Below are 22,804 nucleotides of genomic sequence, written 5' to 3' on the forward strand. Positions count from 1 at the left end.
CTAAGTGTAAGGTTTTTCCCCAAGGTTTCATCTCCAGAAACCTTCTGTCTTCATGACACACCCTCTGGCTGTGCCCTCACACGCCTACCTGTGATTCGTGACTACCTACCATGTGCTAAAAACTGCTGGGTATCTCCAGACGTGGCCTTCTTGAGCTCAGGACACATGTATCCAGCCTTTTTGGGCATCACCACCTGGATGCTCCTCAGACACTTCAGATCTAATAGGTACCAGAAATTCAGATGGGAGGCGTCACCCATCTCTCACCCATAAAACTCCTACCCTCAAACTGCTTGTATCTTCTAGTCCTCACCTGGCTGAGACCATTTTCTTGGCCTAGTCATTTAAGCTGGAAGCATACATACAAGTTTTGACACTTCCCTCAGTGTTCTTCCCTATGTCCAGTCAGTCTCCAAGTGTTTATGTGTTTCTTCCTCTCAAATCAGCCCTCTTCCTTGTCTTTCTATCACCAATGCCTTAGTCCTAGTCTTAGCCATACCTGGTCTGGTTCTAATAGGTCTTACACCTTCCAGATTCTTCTTAGCAACCCAACCAAAGCAGTTATTATCTATACTTTGTTCTTAAATTCTTCTAGTAGCTCTCCACTATTTTCAACATAAAGTTAAGATCTTACATGACACTCAAGACCCTTGGTTATCTGGTCACTACAACCAGTCTGTTACCACCACAATGGTCCCCACATGCTATGTTCCATCAGTGCCTGAGAGGGACCATCTTCTCTCAGGTATGCCACGGTGTCTGACTACAGTCTTGCCCTGGGTGCCCACTGGACTTTTAGTTCTCTAGTTAAAGCATCTTCTCTTCTTTGAAACCTTTGTTTTCTCTCTTGCATTTCCCTTTGGCTTGCATGTACCTGAGATACAGGTTTATCTCACTCCATACGCAATCATTCCCCTCCTCACTGGTATGTGCACTCACCTTTGTTATTGCCCAATGCTCAGAGCAGAATGGGCATTTAGTAAATGCCTTAGGAGCTCATGAATGAGTAAACAACGTGAAAAAAGAAAGCAGACACATTAATATGCACAGGCCGCTGTGCCCAGATATTTATTACCAGGCCACGATAGAGGACACATTTTTTTTTTAAATTTTATTTAGTTACTTTTCAAGTACATTTTTTTTATCTATTTCTCCCATCCCACCCCCCCCACCCGGTCTCCCCCCTCCCTCCCATTCCCCCCCCCCCCAGTCCTCATCTCTGTGTCTTTCATACTTGTTCCTCAAAATCCCTCCCCCTTTTTCCCCTTAAGTTCCCTTCCCTCTCCCCTCTGGTCGCTGCCCACTTGTTCTCTATTTCAGCGTCTTTGTTTTTATTCTGTTTGCTTGTTTGTTTTATTCTTTAGCTTCCTGTCAAAGGTGAGATCATATGGTATTTGTCCTTCAATGCCTGGCCTATTTCACTCAGCATAATGCTTTCCAGTTCCATCCATGTTGTTGCAAAAGGTAGTAGCTCCTTCTTTCTCTCTGCTGCATAGAATTCCATGGTGTATATGTACCACAATTTTTTGATCCATTCATTTACTGATGGGCACCTAGGTTGCTTCCAACTCTTGGCTATTGTAAATTGTGCTGCTATGAACATTGTGGTGCATAGGTTCTTTGAAATTGATGTTTTAGGATTCTTGGGGTATAATCCTAGCAGTGGAATTGCTGGGTCAAAAGGCAGGTCAATTTTTTATTTTTCTGAGAAAATTCCATACTGTTTTCCATAATGGTTGTACCAGTCTGCAATCCCACCAACAGTGAACTAAGGTCCCCTTTTCCCCACACCCTCTCCAACATTTGTTGTTTGTTGCATTGTCTATTATAGCCATCCTGACTGGTGTAAAGTGGTATCTCATTGTGGTTTTAATTTGCATCTCTCTGATAGCTAACGATATTGAGCATCTCTTCATGAGAGGACACATCTTTGACGATGTGGACCACCCTGTAATAACTAAAGAAGTGATGGTGGCCTAGTACAGAAAGGAAACTTTTACAAAGAGACGACATAATATGCAATGGCCGAACTCTGAGGTCGAACTCTAAAAGAGAAAATTCAGAGAATGATTCTTAATTAACAAGTTTATAATTAAGACATTTATTCAACTGCATTTCAAAATATGCCTTATTTTAACTGAATTTTTCTCCATCTCTTTGTGAATGAATTTGTTAACAAGCACAAATAAACTAAATCACTGATTCAGTGGAAAGCCATATCCATCAGTGAATAGATGTGAGAAAAACTCAACCTTTTGGAATGAGAATTTAAAATTGGAATTTCGAATTGTACCCAATCTCAGGCTAGCTGCCTCTGCCTAGGGTTGGTCATACTCTACCAATAAAAAGAGGTACTATTTTCCTTAGATATTGGTTGTTTGGATATTATAATATCTATTGGCTATGACTTAAGAAAGCATTTAGACTTAAGAAAAATGTTATAAGGAAGACATTTTTTCACATCCGACTTCTTTGTGCCTTGCATAGTGCCGTGCCCACGAGAGGTCTAAATAAATATTTATGTAATGAATGAAGTTGCTACTAATCACATTAATACATCTAATTAAGAATAACTCTGTCTTGCTGAGCTTGAAAAAATGAATTAGCTAAAAAAAAACACCTTAAATTCAATCAGTTTATTTGCTGTTATTAGTTAGGACTACCCATTTTGATGCTAGTGTATCCCTTACAAAGTGGTTTGTTTTCATGCTACTGATGTGTCCACCTGGGACTTGAAAAGGGCTACAGGTGCTGTTGACACGCACTGCCAATCAGCATCTTCAACGTCCTCTTCGAGGAAAGGCTTGTCTTCCTATTTGCTCTTATGAGCAAATGGGCAGGTAGGTAACCCAGGAGCTCCACCCGCCCTCCTGGGCATGAAAGGACAAACAAATAGTGGAGCTGATCCTGTTTGACTCTGTTTGAACCAAGACAAGACCTGTCTGACTTTAGAAGAGAAATTTACGCAAGGTCAAAAGAGGCCTTTGTAATTGGGGGCTGATGTTTGAAGTTAGAGCAATAAACAATACAGTAATCTTAAATTGCTCTTAATTTTCTGTTTATAGTGTGAAGTAGAATCTATTGGTAAACAATATTAGAATAATTGGACCTAAAACTGGCTTCTTTTTTGTCCTATATAATACTAGAGTGGGGTTGTATCACACACGTTTAACCAAGGGAACTCAATCCGAGAGGCATGGGGCATATGGAAATTACAATTTAACAGTGTAATCCTGCCCAACATCCAACTCAGTGGTACGTCACCATGTGAGCACAGCATGAAGGCCACAAATATGGGTTTGTTGTTGGGGTTTTTTTAGCTCTTTCTGACTTTCAAGAGCCTCTTATAGTATGAATGACTTGCCATATCAAATGTGATTTTTGAGTTTAAGGATGTGTATTTAGAGATAATATGGTCTGTGATGAAGAGCTCAGTATTTCTTATAGCATTCTGCTGAAGCTAAATGAAAACCTTTGATGGAACTATGAGGGTGGGCATGGGATTTATAAAGTGGCATCTTCCAGAAGGACTTCTGATAGTAGTTCTGACCATGTATGGTTTTCATCTAAAGAGGTGACTTTGGCTGGAATGGTTTAGAAAATCCAGCTCTGAACTTTGAGAACAAAGCTGGGCTTAATTTCGAAGGCATACAAGTACACTGGACTGATGAAATCAGCGATTTTCAGGTCATAACGTAGTTCTTTTGCAAAACCTAAGCAGTGATTCTCAACCAGGGGTGATTTTTCCCTTAGGGGACTTTTTGCAGTGTCCCGAGATATTTTTGGTTGTCATAACTGGGGAGGAAGCACTATTGACTTCTAGTGGGTAGAAGCCTAGGAATGCTGCTGAATATCCTACGCTGCACGGATAGCCACCTACCACAAAGAATTATTCAACTCAAGCATCCATAGTATTGAGGGTAAGGAACCCTGCTGTGGAGTGAATCTGAGTGAAGAGCTTAGAAAGAACTGGCCCAACACCAAAAGCAAAGGCTAAAGAATTTTCAAAGTTCTAAGCTTTTTCTCTTGGGACCTTTTTCATATTTATGTGATTCAACCACAGTTTAAAGTCGATAGTGTTAGTTATTAGCTATGAACTGGGGAGGTCCCTGGAATCTACACGGTTTGGAGCAACATTTATAAAGCTGGCTGGCCTGGCCCTTGGTTTTATAAGACCCGCCAGAAAGCCAAGTCCTGGCAAAGTCATCGAAACACCATCGCAGATTGAAATCAATTGAAGCCACCCAAAGACTTATTAAATTCAGATCTTTCTACCAGCAATTTATCTCTTCAAAGAAAAATTGCACGACAAGAGATTCCAGTTGGACACTCCGGGCTCGGCTGTCAGGGACATGGCTGAAAGCAGAACTGGAACATTTATGCCCACTATACTTTCTTTTTTTGAAGAAATGATTATAGTATTCTCTGTGAAGGCTTAAGTCGCTCACCACACAGGAACATTGTGATTCACAGCCCTAGCTTTTCAGTAAGGCCATTTGAAGTTCAAACCCCAGTTCTGCTAGCACTTGCTCTGCTTGTCCGTGAGTCCTTTGGAAGGAGGTGGCACATGTCAGAAGGTGGGGAAGTATTCAGAAACTAGCATCAGTGGGAAAACATCGACACCGCCCACCTTGAGGCCTTGAAGAACTTGGTGAGTGGCTTGGACTTGGTGAGACCTTTGTAGCCTTGGGAAGGAGCCCGTGAGACAGAAACGGTGGCCTGAGGACTTCTGCCACATTGTGACCCCATCTGCAGAGAGCAGGGGCATAAATACTCCAGCCTCTCCTTCTGCTCACCTTTGGTGGTCCCTCCCAGGTGCCAGCCCATCCGAAAGGGAGACAGAATGCAAATGCAGGAGCTCTCCATAGAGGCCAGCCTCTCAGGGCACAGAACAGAGCAGAGAATGGGTCTGGAGGAGCAGACTGAGAGTGTTCAGCCCACTGTGTAGCCCAGGACAAATCTCTTAACTTCTCTGAACTTGTTTCCTTGTTCCTCACCTGGGACACTAACCTTCATGTTGTTGGTGTGAGACAAATAAGGTGATGTGGCCATGGTATCTAGAATTGCCCTGGTGAAGAGGAGATACTTGGTATGTAGTCACTTTCATCTCTACTTCACTTCAAGGCCAAGCTGGGCCTGATGAGGCATGGATGCTGGGATTTTGGAGGGAAAAAGAGGACTAGCTAGAATGAGTCTATACCTTCCCTGGTTAACTTGGAACAGGGACTGAGCTCCTGAAATCCTCAAGGCCTGGCCTGCTCTCATCTCTCTCCTGCTTCTGTGATCTGCATGAGGGAAGAACCAGTTACCAGACTGGGTACCCTCTTATATCCTCTCAACAAAAACACTCAAGATTTCCCTTTCTACGCGGTTCTCCTACTGATGTTCCCATCCTTCCCAGCCTCTCTCTCCTGTCATGTCTCTTTCCTTTGGATCAAGAATCCCCACAAGTGACCATTTTCTGGTACTGGGTCCTTGCTACAGGATGGCAGTAACTGGGTTCCTTGTTACTTCCTTCTGAATACACTGTTAACATCTTCTTTTGTATTATTTCTTCCATGTTACATAAATTATCCATTGCAGTATCCCTTTATGCAGTTTAATTTTGATGTCTTTCTCCTTCCTTATATTCCCTGCTTGCCCCAACCCCACTCTGACCTTAAAATTTCATTTAAAGTCCTCGGAATCAGGTCACTGTGGGCTCTGGCCAAATGCATTTTTCTGGCCTTTGCTAAGTGCTTTCTGGCAATGCCGACATCCCATCAATCTGCTCTCTCAGGATGTGGTCCAGAAAGACAGATCCCAGGTTTGGACACCTTCTATGTTGCCAGCCACTTCTTGCCATGTCCTCCTTTTGTTTCCAAACTCACCCCCCGCACCCGCCCTATGAGGAGAAGGGCTGTTCAGGCACCTGGCCCGAATGCTCATAGTTCCCCCTTCCTTTGCCCAGCCCCAGAGATACCGTCAGATCTCTGTGTCCTTCCTCCATTAGAAGGGTGGGTATGGACGGGTGTGGGGACCCCTGGCAGCCCCCACTTGCAGGTTTGGTTTTATCGTAATCACTTCTGAGCCGGACTTGAAGACAGGGCTTCAGGGTCCTTGCAGGTGTGTGCTTGGGAGCAGGTGTCTTGCCCCTCCCTTCCTGCCAGCACCTTATCCTGAGCCTTCCCTGTTTCCTCACGGCCTTGGCTCTCCGGGTAATGAGAGACCTCCCGACAGTGCAGTGTGCAGTGCCTCAGAGGGAGCCAGCAGCCCCGCAGCAGGGACTCCAGGGTGGAAAACTTCTGCCCACTGTCCAGAATCTTAGTCACTTGCCCACATGTTCTTCCAGTGGTGCTGTCTGTCCATTCCGCTCTTGATCCCTGCTGACTGGCCCTCAGCTCCTCCTTCTCCGTCTCCTCGTGCAGTGTTTGCCTCCTGCTCTGTTTACTCCACACAGACCAGGAGTGTCACTTGTAGCTGCAGGCATGCCTCAGTGGTCCCAGAGGGAAGTACGTGTAGTCTGTGATGCGGATGTAAGTGAGGGTCCTATGACACACAATGAAACATGGCCTGTCTCTACCTGAAGCAGCTCCCACTGCCCTTGAGTAAAGTTCCAGATCCTTACCTTGCCTTACAAGGCCCGTGCCCTGGTCCCTGACACTGGACAGCATCCATTCCTGCAGCACGTCCTGTGCCCAAGTCTCTGCACGTGCTCTTCCCTCTGCCAGAATACTCTCAGATCCACGTTCTCCCTCCTTTTCATTTTGGAGACTGTCCTTCAATGTCATTTGAGTACAGAGACATACATCCCTTCCCAGACCTTGCCAAAGACTCTTGCCATACCTGCCAGGGCTCCATGCTTTTGCTCTTAGAACAGCCATAACATTTATAAATATTTTTCATCATGTCTAGTGGGAGCTGAGGGCTGGACGTTCCCTGCGTCCATTGGCAGTAGTACTGGCCCACCTTTGCCATGCAGAGGCTGTGGCGGGGGAGTCTGTTGCTCTGTAACTTCCATGACAACAAGAGCCAGGTCTGTCCTGTGTGTTACTGTCTCCCTCCCCACCAACACGATTGTTGGGCCAGAGAAAGACTCATAAACACTGGGACTAGCCGTAGTGGGAAGCTGTGAGCAGTTCCCCCCACCCCAGGGTGTTGGCAGTTACCCCAGTTCTCTTGAGGACTTTCCCTACAGACTAGCCTAGTTCCTCCTATTTCCTGGGGACTCGGGGAATACAGGTAATACTTATCCCTGTGTCTGCCCAGAGAATGGCCAGCCTGGCTTTGGGCAGTAACTCAAAGGAAATTTGTGTGTGTGTGTGTGAGAGAGAGAGAGAGAGAGAGAGAGAAAGGGGGTTTTGATGGAGGAGTCCTGGGTGAAAGATAAAGGGAAGGGGGAACAGAAGTGTTCTGGAATTTACTGTGTCCTCACAGGGTACTTCCTGTCAGCGATGACGCTGTGAGCAGATGCCGGCCCTGGGCCTTGCTGGGGGCTCTTGGATGTGAGGAAACTGTGGGTTTGGCCCTCAGGGACCTTCTGCCCTTGTTCCTGTATTTCCTGGATATGGCACAAGAAGGGTTCTGCTGTGGATCCTGGCCACTCCTTCCAGGGACTCCTGTCACTTGTCACCTAGTGCCCTCACTTAGGTGCCCAGCCCCATACCACTGTGACCTGTCGATGGGTTGTTAATGCCCTGTGTCCCTAGCCAAGTGTGAACCCTTTGAAAGTGGAGATGTGTGCCATGTCGATGCCACAGGTGTTGCGTGGTGTGTACATTGATCGCACAGAGATTGTCAGGAGTGAGCAACTGTGTGTTGGCTCTCTGCCTCCACTTTCTCCGTCCTTGGTGGTTTGCTTGCCTTGAATGTATGTGGGTATTATTTAATTTGTTCATCATTAGGACGACCTTGCATACCACAATTCGCTGTCAGACTTTGTGGGCACTGAGGCTGCGCTCCAATCAGATGACTGCCTCCTGGTAGTGATGGAAACGAGAAACCACCCCAATGGTCAGATTGCAGATAGAAACATCTGATGCCTCAAAGTTAGGCCCTGCTATGGGGGGTGCCACTGTACTGTTTATTCCCAAGAGTGCATGGCTTTCTAGAGTTTGCGTGCTCATTACCACGGCTCTCCGGGCAGCTGCTAGCTCTCTGTCTAACCAGAGGGCAGAGTCGCTGCTTAGGGGAAGGAAACAAGGCAGTGGGGTGCAGGTAGGCTGGAGTCAAGCAGCCACCAAATCCTGGATCCTTCCTCCTTTGTCTGCCCCGTCTCCTGGGGATGGTGAGTAGACAGACTTACAGCAACCAACTATGCCCGTCTCCCTGTCAGTGATAAAGCTGCGTGGAGGCATCCTCACTGTTTTGCGCCATATGCTCACCAATTAAACCTCAAATGCACGCCACATGCTAGGCTGTTGGGAACACATTTTCGTTTTGATGTGGCTATTCTGAAGTTAATGTGTGCGAGAGCAGATGCTTTCTGTCGACCAAATGATGGCACTGCTATTGCTAAAACTATGCTTTTGCTTGTGAAATGGAGAGCATTTTGTATCTCTTTGCTAAATACTCTATTATCAGATGAAAAAGAAATTACCATAAAAGTTCCTTCAACACCAAAGGGAATGTTTTTCAAAGGCATGATCACTCTTTCCCTGTACCAGCCCAGGCTTCTGCTTTTAAGGAAAAGTGCGTGACACGCTCATTCTTAGGCATGTGGGTTCACGTTCATGGTCATGCCCCATGGTTTCCTCCTGCTGCTGCCAGCCAGTGTGTCTCTGCCCGGAAACTTGGCCATCATATCGCCAGGTCCTGTAACCATCACTCTTGGAGACATGCAGTACAGACAGCCAGTAGACAGCAGGGGCCTTTGCTGCCCCCGGCCTCCCTTCCTCCAGGCTCCAGGCTCCACGGAGAGCAGACTCCTGTGTTAGGCTAGAGTCCCCAGCAGAAGATGCACAACGAGCCATCAAGCCACAGGCAGCAGAAGGGGGAGGCCCTCCATCCTCTACAGCCATTTTTTTTTTTACCTGAAGGGCACTTGGGGCAGGGGGCCCACCAAGGAGTATTTTTTTTCCCTGCAGTGGTTGGGAGTTACTCAGGAATAGGAGAGGCTGGCATCTCATCCTTCCCACTGCCTGCCTCCCTCCCAAATTTCCTGACACATTCTCAGGAGAAGGCAGGCTGAGAGCAGACAGAATGACTTCTTGCTGGAGAGGGCAGCAAGGCACCCTGCCCAGCGAGGGCTGAGCCTTTCTCTCCCATCGTAATGCCACTGCTTGGCCTGTGGGGGGCTTGCTGTGCATACCCCTTTGCCAGCCATCCCTGCTCACCTGAGCTGGCAGGGCAAGATTCCCCCAGAGAGAGCTCTCTGGTCTGCTTGTTCTTATGGGGTCTGGGCAGGTCTCTCACAGTTCCTGCCACATGTAAATCTCTTCTGAACTTGTGTGTTCCTGGAACTCCTGGGGCACACTGCCAGGATTCCAGCAGCGCGGCTGTGCCCACATTGGTCAAAGACCCTCAGGGCTGACCTGTCTAACTCTTCTGGCCTTTAATATGGCAGTGGGCTCAGAGTGTTTTTGTATTCCCAGTCCTTCAGCTACTTATCCACAGCTCACAGCTGAGAATGTTTTGCAGCAAAAACATGCAAAGGAAGCCACACTGTGCCATGTCCCCTCCCTAGAGGATGGCTCACAGGAGCAAGAGTGTTTTACCTTGGTGCAAGCAGTGGGTCTCCAGTCTTGATAGGTTTACACATAGTTCTGTGCCCATGAGGATTTTTCTACATAGCTTCCAAAATGATGGATGAATTTACAATATGAGCAAACACATCAAGCAAAGGGTGACAGGCCTCACTGGTGTAGCCGCTGATAGAACATCAGGCTACTTGCTTACTGGCTTGATTCATAGTGGATTTTCCCCCTTCGCCTGAAGAGACAGAAGGATCATGTATCAGTTTTCTGTTGCTGATAACAAATTGACACAAAAATAGTGAAGCAAAATGGCCCCCATTTATTATCTCAGAAGTCCAGCATGGCTCAGCTGTGTTCTTGGCCTTGCATATTGCAAGACCATGGTCAAGGTTGTGATAGATGGGCTCTTACGGGGAGGCCCTGAGAAGATTCCACCTTCAGGTTCATTCAGGTTGTTGGCAGAATTCAGTTTCTTGTGCTTGTAAAACCAGGGTCTCTGTTCCTCGTTTTCAGTCACCCAGGAGTCACTGTCAGCTTAGAGTTCACTCCTCATCAACATGGTCCCTCTACCTTTAAAGCCAGCAGTGTTGTGTCAAATCCTTCTCCTGGTTGTGATCTCTTTGATGTCCTTTTCTGCTGCTACTCAGCCAACATCCTATTTCAGAAGGCTCCTGGGACTGGAGCAGCCCCACCTAGATGTCAGCCGACTTGAGACTTGGACATTAGCTGCACAATCCCTTCCTAGCAGTGCCTTGACGTGTCTTTGATTGACCCGAACAGGGGACAGGAGTCTTCGGGACCATCTATAGAATTCTGCCTACCACGCATAGCAGAGAAATCAGCCTTGCATCCAATATTACACCTCACTTGATACACTTCTGAGAAATTCCTGTTGTGATTGTATCTCCATTGCTGTCTCCACCAGCGAGCACCGGGGATCCTGCGACCGAACCAGAGGCAGAACCGGATCCAGAGGCAGAGGAAGGGCAGGTGGCAGATGAGGCCAACCAGGAAGTAGCCCCTGCCCACGTGGGGACCGAGAGTGAAGTGGAGCAGGAGCCAGAAGAGCGAGCCTCCCTCAGTGAGAAAGAAAGGCGGAACGAGGAGGTGAACGAGAGGGACAACTGCTCTGCCTCCAGCATCTCTTCGTCCAGCAGCACCTTAGAGAGGGAGGAGAAGGAGGACACGCTCTCCAGGGACAGGGGAACTGGTAAGGAAGCTTCTGTTCTCCATAAACATCCCATGGAACCCTGGGGCAGGGGACCTTCTATGCTGGCCTCTGAGGTGACTTGCTGGCTCAGCTCACTCTCAGGGCTGTGTCACCCAGGCTCAGGAGGTGAGGAATGTGACCACACCGTCAGCCAGTTAGCCAGCCAGCAGCTTCCTGCACCATAGTAGCGGGGAGTGGGGAGTGGGGCATCCCCACACCCTCTGCCACACTGTTATGTCATCACCTCCATGGGTGGGAAAGGGCCCCATGTTAGAGGCGACAGAGGACTTTTTCTGAGGAGTCAGCCCCAAATTCCTCATTTCCTTCTACTTGTTTATAGAAAGTGTAGCTTCGCCCTGGCTGGTGTAGCTCAGTGGATTGAGTGTGGGCTGCGAACCAAGGGGTTGCCAGTTCAATTCCCAGTCAGGGCACATGCCTGGGTTGCAGGCCAGGTCCCTGGTACAGGGTGCACAAGAGGCAACCACACATTGGCAGTCCTCTCCCTCTCGTTCTCCTTCTCTTCACCTCTCTCTGAATATGAATAAGTAAAATCTTTAAAAATTAAAAAAAAAGAAAGTGTAGCTTTCTGATTTAAATTTAGAGACATGTCATATTGTTTATCTACTCACTTGAAAGAGTTTTTTAAATGAAGGTATGACTGAACTTTTCAGACCAGTGCCAATTTGTTTACAAAGGATCAAATGAGGACTTCCAAAAGGTGGTAGTTCCCAGTGTGCTGAGGTCCATTGATGTACTTTACTGGAACAGACAGAGCTTAAGTAATTTTCTACAATATACTCAGGGCCATGTTTTTCTCTGGTATAAAGTACATGCCTTTTCTTACGGAATCATATCTTTTTGGCATTGTATTTAATATTTAGTTCACCTATATAAAGGTGACTTTGTGATTAGGGATTAAATGAAATGTTAGTCCTCCACAGGGACTTGGGCAGGAAGCCCGTGCCTGCCCTGTTAAGTCACAGATTTAGAAAACATTGTCTCTGAAGCATGGGTGAGTGGATGAAGATTGAATGAATGAATGGAGCCATAAGGACTCCCACGAGACCTGTCAATCAATGGCTTAGTCTAAAATAGTTAATAGTTGAGTTTTCACCTACAATATATTAGATTTTATTCTCTATGATACTAGTCATTATGATACAGTTTAAGAAAAAGGACAGAAAGATTTTATGAGTTTACATCTGAGGAAATATTGCATTGAAAATCTTGTGTCTGGTGGAAGGTGTATGTGCTAAGAGGTATTAAATATATTAATACTTAATTTCCTTCAAAGTCAGACAGTTAGTCTCCCACAATCTACTTGTTTATTCACACTTAATGTAATTATGGTCAGAGTACAAGGTGTTGGGTAATTCTTCTTGATCAGTTAGTCCTTAAAATCAGTTTTATTCATTTTGAATAACTTTCAGAATGATTTGTCATGACTAGGTTTAGCAGGCCTGACACATATTGACAAGTTGGCTTAGTAAAAATAAGCCAAGGAACATTGAGCGCGGGCCTGCGAACAAGACAATTGTGGTTCGATTCCCAGTCAGGGCACATACCAGGGTTGCAGGCCAGTTTCCTGCAGGCCAGTTCCCAGCAGGGGATGCATGAAGGCAACCATACATTGATGTTTCTCTCCCTCTCTCCTTACCTTCCCCTCTAAAGATAAATAAATAAAAATCTTAAAAAAAAATAAGCCAAGGAACAGAACTTTCTTAGATCAGATTGTCCAAAGTTCTTCCAATAAAGACAACTTTCCAAAAGGGAGACTCTGTTCCCAGTGAAGGGCCACTGACTTTCTAACAAGAGCTGGTGGTGTCTGAGTGTGTACACTCAGGAATTAGGGCCTTGCAGTGACTTTTTCTGCTTCAGTCTGGTGCTTCCAAGAGATGTGGCCATGTTTACAGGTGGTAGCTCTTCGGTTCCAAAAAAATCCCACTGTTCTTAGACACCATTGGCAGTTGTGGGGTCAAGACCACTCTCTCAGCATAGCTCTTACTTTTCAGGATGTTCTCAGCTAAATCACAAAGTCAATCAAAATGATTTCCAATCATATTCTAATGATTGTGTCTATTATTTGAAAATGAACGTGTGAGGCTTGAAAGAGATTCAACTTATTCTAGGCTGAGTAGTTCTTTCTTTGTTTCATGTGTTCTGTTCCATGCAAAGTCGTGTAAAGAGGCATTATCATAGCATTCATGACGCTTTGTTGTAATTACATAACTGTCCTTGGTCTCCACTTGAATGTAAGCTTTGGGAAGATGGGGATGTCTGTCTTGTTCATTGTGAGTTTACACTTCCTAGCTGGGTGTTCAGAGCCTAGTAGAGGCTCACAAAAGCACTGTGGACAAACAAATGAAGAGGCATCTAGCTAAAATGGGAAAGCTCCATTGCTCCTAGGTTCTCCCTCTCACAACTAAAATAATAAGCATACTGGGCATAGCAGAGCAGCCAGTCATAGGAAGACTCTGATAAGGGGAAAGAAGAAGGCAGACTGACTGCCTAGGGACATTCAGACTTCAATGATGTGGCAATGAAGCACCAAGTGCAGCTCATTCCTCTAGCCAAAGCATTGGGGAGGGCATTGCTAACAGAACAGAAAATCTGTTTGGCTATTAATACATTCCCTGCCCTAGACAAACCCCAATGGAAAACTTGTTGCTGTTCTACCCTTGGCCCCTGATGCTATAGCTTCCAAATAACCAGATGCATCAACCATGAATTCTGCACCCAGCAAAAGTAACATTTAAGAATGAAGGGGAAATAAATACAGTTAAAGAAAAACTAAGAATTTATCACTAGCAGATCTGCTCTTAAATAATGGGTAAGGAGAGTTTTCTGAACAGAGAGAAAAGACAAGAGAAGACTTGAAATTTCAGAAAGGAAAAATTGGATAATACAGGGGTAAATTAAAAAGGGTACCTTTTTCTTGTGAGTTTATTATTAAGTTATATTGATGGTGGAAGCAAAAATTATATTTGATGTTGTATTCAATATATGTAGAGGAAATATGACAACTATATTTCAAAACTGGGAAAAGTAAAGGGATTTAAATGCAAGTAAGTTTTCTACACTTCAAAGTAGTAAAACATCAATACCAGTAGACTAATGAATTGGTGTAGGTATTGTAGTAACTAGAGCAACTGCTAGGAAATTTATATGAGGCAACGTACTGCAAAGCACGACAAATAAACTGAGATTCTAAAAAATGTTCAAGCAAGCCACTGCAGCCAAGAAGGGGGAAAGAGGAACTGACACAAAGGGAAAAAAATGACACAAATACAATGGCAGACTCAAGCACTAACGTATCAATAATTACTTGAAATTAAAAGACAGATTTGCATAGTGGATGAAAACACAACCTGACTCTATGCTGTGCATACAAAACTCATTTCAAATAGTGACATGGGGAGATGAAACATTAAAGCTGGAAAAAGAGATAACATGTCAACATTAATGAGGAAAAGCAGGAGTAGTTCTATTAATATCAGATAAAGTAGAGTTCAGAGCAAAGGGCAAAACTAAGACTAAATAAGACACATGCTACATAAGGATATACGAGGACCTGAAAGAATGAAGAGAGTAAGTGAGAAAACCAGCATTGGAAATGTTACCTTATTATGCTGCTTTTCCTGTTCATTGTGAGTTTACACTTCCTAGCTGGGTGTTCAGAGCCTAGTAGAGGCTCACAAAAGCACTGTGGACAAACAAATGAAGAGGCATCTAGCTAAAATGGGAAAGCCAAAATAAGAAATACTCAACATTTGCCAATAAGTGGAGAAAGAGTGAGGCAATCTGGTGGGAGGGACTGGGCCACTTTATCCGCCACCAACTCCTGGTGCCAGAGCAGCCTCCCTGTTTACAGGACTGCGTGACCAGTGGTTGGGACTCCAGATAACCAGATTTTTCTGTCACGTGCTCAAATACCATCTCCTGTCTCATCGATGGTCACCTCCTAAGTGTTTTTTTATTTGTGGAACCTACCAGAGGGCCCAACAGCTTCTCGTTCTGGTGTTGGTCTCTTGGAGAGGCTAGGCCACTGTTACAGCAGAGCACAGAGGACAGAGCCACACCGGAAGGAACAGACCACAAAAGGGCCTTCGTGCTTCCCACTACACGCCTCATCTAAGAGCAAGGCAGAGACCTGTGGGAGGGACCAGCATGTCTGATCGGGCTCTTCTCCTTTGGTAGTGTGAAAGCTCCTGATGCTCGCGTCCAGGGCCTAGGTCTTCTCCCACCTCCCAACACAAGTATTTATGGACACCTAGATACCTAATGGAACTCACATCCCGAAATGCCCACCTGCAGTCCTGCTGGCCCTTAGGAAGCAAACTCAGAGGAATAGGGTCCTGACCATTCATTCACACATTCATTCATTCATGCTAGATGCTGGGGATACAATTGTGCATAAAACACACCCAAATCCCTGCTCTTGTAGAGTTTACATTCCAATGAAGAGGATAGTTGAGCAAGTAATTATAATTGTTTCAGTAATGAGACAAAGACAGCAATACCTTTGTATGGAAGATTAGATAGTATTAAGTGCTCTGGTGAAATAAAAGCAGGAAAGGGTGCTAAACAGGGTTAGGGAGAGAGAGGAGTTGTCCAATTTTAAATAAGGTGGTTGGGGAAGACTTCACTGAGAAGATAGTATTTGTGCAAAGACACGAAGGAGGCTGAGAAGCAAATCGTGATTAACTGGGTGCAGTTTTTCTCGGAGGGGGAAAGGCCCTGAGGCCCGGTCATGCCTGCTGAGTTCTGGGAATGTCAAGGAGCTACTGTAGCTGAAAGGGGTTCATGTGTGCACATCTGGGGTGGTGGCAGTAGATAAAAGAAAATTAGGGTGAGACCCCATAAGGCTTGTGAACATTGCAAGGTTATTGCATTTTTCTCTCAGTGAAATGTGGCACCATTAGAAGACTTTGAGCAAAAAGATATGATCATATCTTTTAACACATCACATGGCTATCATACAGATGCAGAACTGACAGTAGAGGGGCAAGAGCTGAAGCTGAGACCAGTAAGAACTTTTGGTGTTGAAGGCAAGAAACCACGCTGGCTCAGCCTGGGTTGTGACAGGGGAGGTAGTAAGAAAAGTGGATGGATGCTGGATAAAACATGACGATTTGGCTAACGGGATGCCCTGCTGTGCTGGATGTGTGGGCTAAAACGAAGAGGAGGAGTCAGGAATGAGTCCAAGTTTGTTTTGGAATTGTCAGAAAGATGGATAAAGTTCCCATACTTCAGACCGGAAACAATTGTGGGAGAAGCAGGTTCAGTGAAGGGAATGGGCGTGAGGGCAGGAGTCAGTGTTTAAGGCCCTGAGACTGGATGAGGCGACTAAGAGAGTGGTACAGAGGGAAAGAAGAGATCCAGGGACATTTCAAGGGTAAAGATAAGGAAGAACCAGCACAGGACACCGAGAAGGAGCAGCCAGAAGAAAGAAGCAAACCAGCTGAGTGCAACATCCAGGCATCCAACTGAAGGGTGTGAATAAGGGAGGAGAGTGGGATTGGCTGGGGCTAGTACAACAGGCAAGCCATTGGTCACCTGGAAAGGAACAGCTTTGAAAGAAGGTAGGAGCAAAAACTTCCTGAGTCTGGTTCAAGAGAAAATAGGGAGAAATTGGAGACAGTGAGGGGCCGGAAGAAACCTTATAATAGGCATCTTCAAAGGAAAGGAGAAATTTGCATTTTAGCAGGAGGGTTAAGTGGAGTTAATGGTTTTGTTTTTAGTTTTTTTGCTTGTTTGTTTCCTTTTATTTTTTTAAAGATTTTATTTATTTCTTTTTAGAGAGGGGAAGGGAGGGAGAAATAAACGAGGAGAAAGAGAGAGAGAGAGAAATATCAATGTGTGGTTGCCTCTCATGTGCCCCCTACTGGGGACCTGGCCCACAACCCAAGCATGTTCCCTGACTGGGAATTGAACAGATGACCCTTTGGTTTGCAAGCTGGTACTCAACCCACTGAGCCACACCAGCCAGGGCTGTTTCTTTTTTAAGATGGGTGAAATTGTACCATGTTCACCTGCCAGTAGGAAAGTGTAGTGGTAAGAGCATGGGAGATGAGGAGAGAGAATTGCTGGAGTGGTTTCCAAATGCACCAGCAGAACTATTGACTCCCACTAAGAGGGATGGTTTACCAGCAGTCACAGGAAGGGGGTTGTGGTTGGTGTTCAGGTGCAGGGGGCTGGGTGGAGGCAGAATGAACACACTGGAAGGTCTCTTCTGACTTTGTTACATTGCTGAACGAGGACGCAATGGCATGCTTATGTGAGGATGAGATGGAGAGAGGAGGGGCTTGCAGGCTCATCTGGGAGAGGTCTTGGATGAGACTGCCAGGCAGCTTTAAGAGTCTCCCAAAGACTAGTGACTGTGAACTTAAAGTGCAACCAATGGCATGGTTTGTGCATTTCTCCAGATGATTTGAGCTGCTCTGGTGCAGACGTGGAGTTAGGGGAGAAGTGGAAATAACTCTACAGCCTCTCCAACACCCCTGTTGGGGAAAGAGCATCTTCCTTGCCTCCCTGTGTCTGGTTAGGGCGAAAGCCCCTGGGTTGCCTGACCAGCTGTCATGGGTGAGTAGGAAGGGCAGGGCAATTTCTCCCAAGCGCCTGGGCAGGAGCCGCAAGGAGAGTCACACTTGACAAGGCTCTCGGGTCCAGGAGTAGGTCATTGGGAGTTAGATGGCAGCATCTCCACCTGCTCAAGAGCATTTTGTCAGCCATGACCACCTTCCCCTTCAACTGCCTCATTTTTGTGTGGAAAACCCACCTCTTACCTCATTGGTTTTCTCATGGCACTTCAGTCCCCTGCCACTTTCTCATTTTTCTCCCTTGTATGCTTTCAGGTTTGTGGTCTGCGGGTGTCCAGGATGCTAGTGTAAATGAACAGTGTGGCGACATCCTCACCAACAAACGGTTCATGCTGGACATGCTGTATGCCCATAACAGAAAGCCCACCGATGATGAGGAGAAGGGCGAGGGCGAGCCTGCAGGGACTGAACAGGGGGCGGAGGCGGTGGCCAGCCTGGCCAGCAGGATATCCACCCTGCAGGCCAACTCTCTGGCCCAGGACGAGAGCGTCAGGAAGGTGGACGTTAGCTGCCTGGACAATCGGGGCAGCGTGAAAGCCTTTGCGGAGAAGTTTAACAGCGGGGACCTGGGGAGAGGGTCCACCTCCTCGGACACGGAGCCCAATGACAAGGTCCCGGAGAAAGCATCTGCCCAGCTTAAGACGGAATCTGACTACATCTGGGACCAGCTCATGGCCAATCCAAGGGAGCTCAGAATCCAAGACATGGATTTCACTGACCTAGGGGAGGAGGATGACATTGACGTCCTAGACGTGGACTTGGGTCACGGGGAGGCCCCTGGGCCGCCTCCCCCACCCCCACCTACCTTCCTGGGTTTGCCGCCCCCGCCCCCTCCACCCTTGTTGGACAGTGTGCCTCCCCCTCCAGTCCCCGGTAATTTATTGGCTCCTCCTCCAGTGTTCAATGCTCCTCAGGGCTTAGGGTGGCCCCAGATACCCAGGGGTCAGCCGGCATTCACCAAGAAAAAGAAGACCATCCGTCTGTTCTGGAATGAAGTGCGGCCTTTTGAGTGGCCGTGTAAGAACAACCGCCGCTGCAGAGAATTTCTTTGGTCAAAACTGGAACCTATTAAGGTGGATACTTCGAGGCTGGAGCACCTGTTCGAGTCTAAATCTAAGGAATTGTCCGTCTCAAAGGTACCAATAGCTTCCAGCATGCTTCTTGATTTGCAGAGCTATTTTCTGCTCTTGAGTAGGACTGAGAGATTTGTTGTATATAAAATTCTGTGTCTGGCAGTGTTGCTTCTGATATTTGATTTTTTTAAAAGGTGATTAGTATAAAAACATGACCTTTAATATGTTAATTACTGTTTGAGCTACATCCTAGGTGTAAGCTAAGTGAGTACAGGGCCTTCATAGCTAACAGACAGAGGCTAACTGGCATCGTTAGGCAAAGTAGCTTTCAAAGACCCAAATAACCTGGAGAAAATAACAAAAAGATTAACGCAGGAATATTTGCATAGCCCAGCAGCAGGTGCTGCCCTCAGCCAGAGGCAAGTAGACTTGCTGACTTACCAGACATGGGGGCTGTGTCCTGGAGATGTGTTTAATTACTCTGACCTCAGTACTGGTTGGAACCTTAGCTGTAACCCTGCAGTGTTTTTGCAGAGTTTGTATTTCAGGTGGCATTCCTTTGGATAATCCCTGGCTGAATCAGCATGATGCAGCTACCAAGAGGTTTCCAAATAGCCATAGAGTTAGCATCCTGTAAATACCACATATCCATCTAGATTTCTTATTTTTCATGAATGTGTGAGAATTCTGTAGGCCTTGCTGCTGTGGTATTTTTAATAGAGGTGTCATATCTACTTTTATAAATAGAAGGGGGTGTACATGAAGTCACTGGACATTGACAGTAAGGTAATGGGTTAAAGAATCCCAACAAAGAAGCTGCAGCATACTGGATCACAGATTTTATGTCTAATGATGCGCCGCATCAATAAGGTCTTCTTTAGGTACCTTAAAGAAGGGCTTTTAAAAAAACAAATACACTTGTGAATCTGGGTGTGTTACAGTTTTAAAATAGGTTTAAGACTCTCTTCTCAGGGTCGGGGGGTATAAGAAAATAATTGGTGAACTGTAATTTAGAGTGGACATTCAAGAATGTAGTCTCATGAATTAATTCTAGCTCCACGTGTCTCTCCGTTGGTCCTCGTTTTGAGTGAGTACAAAGCTGCCTGAGTCAGACTCCCTGGCCCATCAGTCGGGCACCTCTTCCGAATCAGAAAGTGTACGCAGCATCCTCAGGACAAGAGTGCCCTCCAGACAAGGAGTCCAGTTACAGTTAGTGCCTGTCACCTCTGTGTTTTGCTGACAAGCCAGGCAGGGGAGCCATAATTGGCCGACTTTCTGTTAACAGAGTCATGTTGTTAGGGCGAGAGAGGGGTCTGGAACGGTACCTGCTGCTCTTCCTGAGTTGGCCTCTACAGCGGTGTGGTGTCGGATTCTGCCCATTCTCAGGGAGGATGTGAATGGGAATCATCTCCAGGCTTGGAAATGCCCCCAAGTCAGAATCAAAGCTTTCTCTTGTTTATAAATCCAAACCACTAGGACCCAGTACAGAAAACCATCCCTCTCCTTCAGCTGAAAGTTGCCCCCCTTTGACCTCTCCAGAAAATGACACCTAAGAAAGTGATGCTGGGCACTCACTCTCAGTGTCTCTGTGTCCCGACTTTCCCAGGACTGAACCCCTGTATGTCCCCTTCAGTTCTTAAGGTCAGGCCTGGCATTTAGAGAAGACTGGCCCGGCTGGATTAAAACAGTGGCCTCTGATTGCCAGGAATTACCCAGCACTTAACCTCACTCATTCCACCCTCCAATCGCAGATCTAGTTGGCCCATCTCCGTCCTCCTCCTGCCCCACCCCCAGCTCATCTGGCTGTATCCCCTGGGCCTCTCCTGGTTGCTTATCACCCTCAGAGTTGCTGGGAAGAGGCTGGGCCTTGATTCTGCATAAGAGGAGTAAAAGGGAGTCACAGTTTGGCAGTAAAGGCACTTCTGATTTCATTTTTGCAAAGGAAATTGTAAAATTGGGAGCTTCCTTGAGAAGACCCAAATGGACGGTTCCCCTACCTCCCTGCTTCTCTTGGTCCCACTGAGTCAGCGAGAAGTCTAGTTGGTGCCCTTTCTGCAGCCCAAGGTTTCATTCTTCCTTAAAGTAGGTGGTGACCTCCTAAGAGACTGTATTGCCTAGAAAAAAAAGACAAATGTTTGCCTAGTCTTTATAAAATGAGAGCATAAGAGGAAAGTAGTATATTGAACAATTTACCAAACCAATTCCAGAATTTTCTACAAGACCCAGGAGCCCATACCTTTGCTTTGGGGGGTTGGAAATGTGAGCAGGGTCTAACTTACAAAGATGAGAATGCAAATTAGGATTAAAACATAATACCCTGGAGAGTTGAATCCATTATGTGTATGTTACCAGTGTAAATATAACCAATTTCACTTCTGTTTCTAATCCATGACTGTGATTTTTATGAAACACAGCTGTAAGCAGCCACTTCCGAATTCTGGTTCACGAGAAGTTTTTCATTAAGCACAATAGAGTATAACAAAAATAAAATGAAGTCAATTTTACAAGACAGCACAAAGCAAAGGCAATCTGTTCAGTTTCCGTCAGAAGACGCACACGAGACCGGAGTCATAACAGGGCATGGTCATGGTCATGGCCATGCTAGTCACCCCCCCAACAAGGGCGCATGTGCTGGAGCCAAGGCTGGGCCACTGCTGGATGGAAATGATAGGAACAGAAAGATGTGCTTTTTGGTTTCCTTTCCAAATAGTTTCTGCAACTGGATCTACTTTCCTCTCCCTCTCAGTAGGAAATATATATAGCTTTTTAGTAAAATGACTTTAATTATGTTTATGTGGAGAAAGACAGAAATTCCATGCTAAATTTCATCATGTTGTGTTCCTACTGTTGGTCTGAGATGTAGAGAATCACAGAGGAAAAAAAGCGACCCCAGAGAAAGATGTAAGGGCAGAAAGCCCTTGGATGTCTGGGGACTTTCCCTCCATGAGTTGACATCATCCCCAGGAGCCCTAGGAAGTGTCCTTCTGACCCGCGTGCCTAATGGAGGTCAGCAAAGTCCCTTCTCCTTCCAAAGGGAGCTTTTATGTCCCACATTACAGGCAGACCAAGACAGGTATGGGGGCAACTGGAGACCAGAATGAAGAAGGGGACTCGGCTTTCCCTCGGGGATTTGGCTTTTCCCTGGGAACTCGGTGCTGCCTTACCTTGGGCTTGTTAGGTTTATCATAGAGAGGAGGCTCTAGAATGGATCTGCAGAAATTTGTTCAACTTTGTTTACCCTGAAGATTCTAATGGTATCAGAATCTGTGAGCTGCGACATTTTAAGAAAATTCAGCTGATGCTGTCCAGGTTAGGGTACTAGATAAACTCCATTAACATTGGAAATGTGACAGTTTTACAGTTGGCCTCTGCTGTAGAAGACTCAAAGGACAAGTATGGAAAATTAATACTTTTTCTCCTAAACTTAAGAACAAGGCAAGCCTGCCCTGGCCAGGTGGCTCGGTTGGTTGGAGAACCGTCCCGTACACCAGAATGTTATGGGTTTGATCCTGGGTCATGGCACCTGCCTGGATTGCAGGTTCAGTCCCCAGTGTGGGCAGGTACGGGAGGCAAGTGATGAACGTCTCTCTCCTCCACTTCCTGTTTCTAAAATCAATAAACACATCCTCAGGTGAGGATCCAAAAAAAGAAGAAGGGAAACCTATTTGGGGCAAGTTCCTCGGAAACTTTACTCCTAACTAAAGGTGTTTCAGCCCTTATTTAGATGTAGTGGGTTTTTGGTTTTTTGTTGTTGTTGTTTTGTTTGCCTAATGCTCTCCCACGTCCATTGCCTGCTCCCTTGTTAGAGAACTTAGGAAAGTTCTGTCGTTGTCCCATCTTTCTGACACCTGCATCGTGGCATCATTGTCATTACCATCGTCTCAGTAAACAGCTTGGAAACACACAGTGGTGTCACCCTTTGGGGCGTTCGGAGGAACGACTTGCCATTTCTAGAGCTGGCGTCTCTGGGCCAGACCCAGGTCTGTGGCAGTGCTGCTCGTGGCCTTGAACAGTCAGTCGCCTTTCATGGAAGTGGTATTCTCCAAGACTCACAGCGTCCCCTTCATAAATCATGTCCTTAGCCTGTTTCTATTTTTAGTCACGGCACCCTCTGGGGCGACAAGGTCTGTGTGCTGAGTGTCTACTTCTAGAGTATGCTTTTTTTTTTTTACTTCTCGTCAAATTACTCTTTAAAAATTCACAGGGGTGCCCCTTTGTGGCAGTGGTTCAGGAGCATCTGGAAGATGA

The 22,804-nt window shown here is 46.1% G+C and overlaps 1 protein-coding gene across 8 annotated transcripts in view; it reads left to right on the top strand.

Annotated features, from left to right (window-relative positions):
* FHOD3 (formin homology 2 domain containing 3) overlaps positions 1-22,804 on the top strand; it is a 427,395-nt gene that overhangs the window by 353,223 nt on the left and 51,368 nt on the right. For all 8 annotated transcript variants that reach the window (XM_053664320.1, XM_053664321.1, XM_053664323.1 and 5 more), the window contains 2 exons: positions 10,600-10,884; positions 17,739-18,619. In XM_053664320.1, coding sequence (XP_053520295.1) covers positions 10,600-10,884; positions 17,739-18,619 — 1,166 coding nt within the window. The remainder of the gene's footprint in view (positions 1-10,599; positions 10,885-17,738; positions 18,620-22,804) is intronic.

Source organism: Artibeus jamaicensis, unplaced genomic scaffold, assembly GCF_021234435.1.
Source record: "Artibeus jamaicensis isolate MK-2021 breed Jamaican fruit bat unplaced genomic scaffold, CSHL_Jam_final contig_354, whole genome shotgun sequence".
In the NCBI taxonomy this organism is placed as follows: Eukaryota; Metazoa; Chordata; class Mammalia; order Chiroptera; family Phyllostomidae; genus Artibeus; species Artibeus jamaicensis.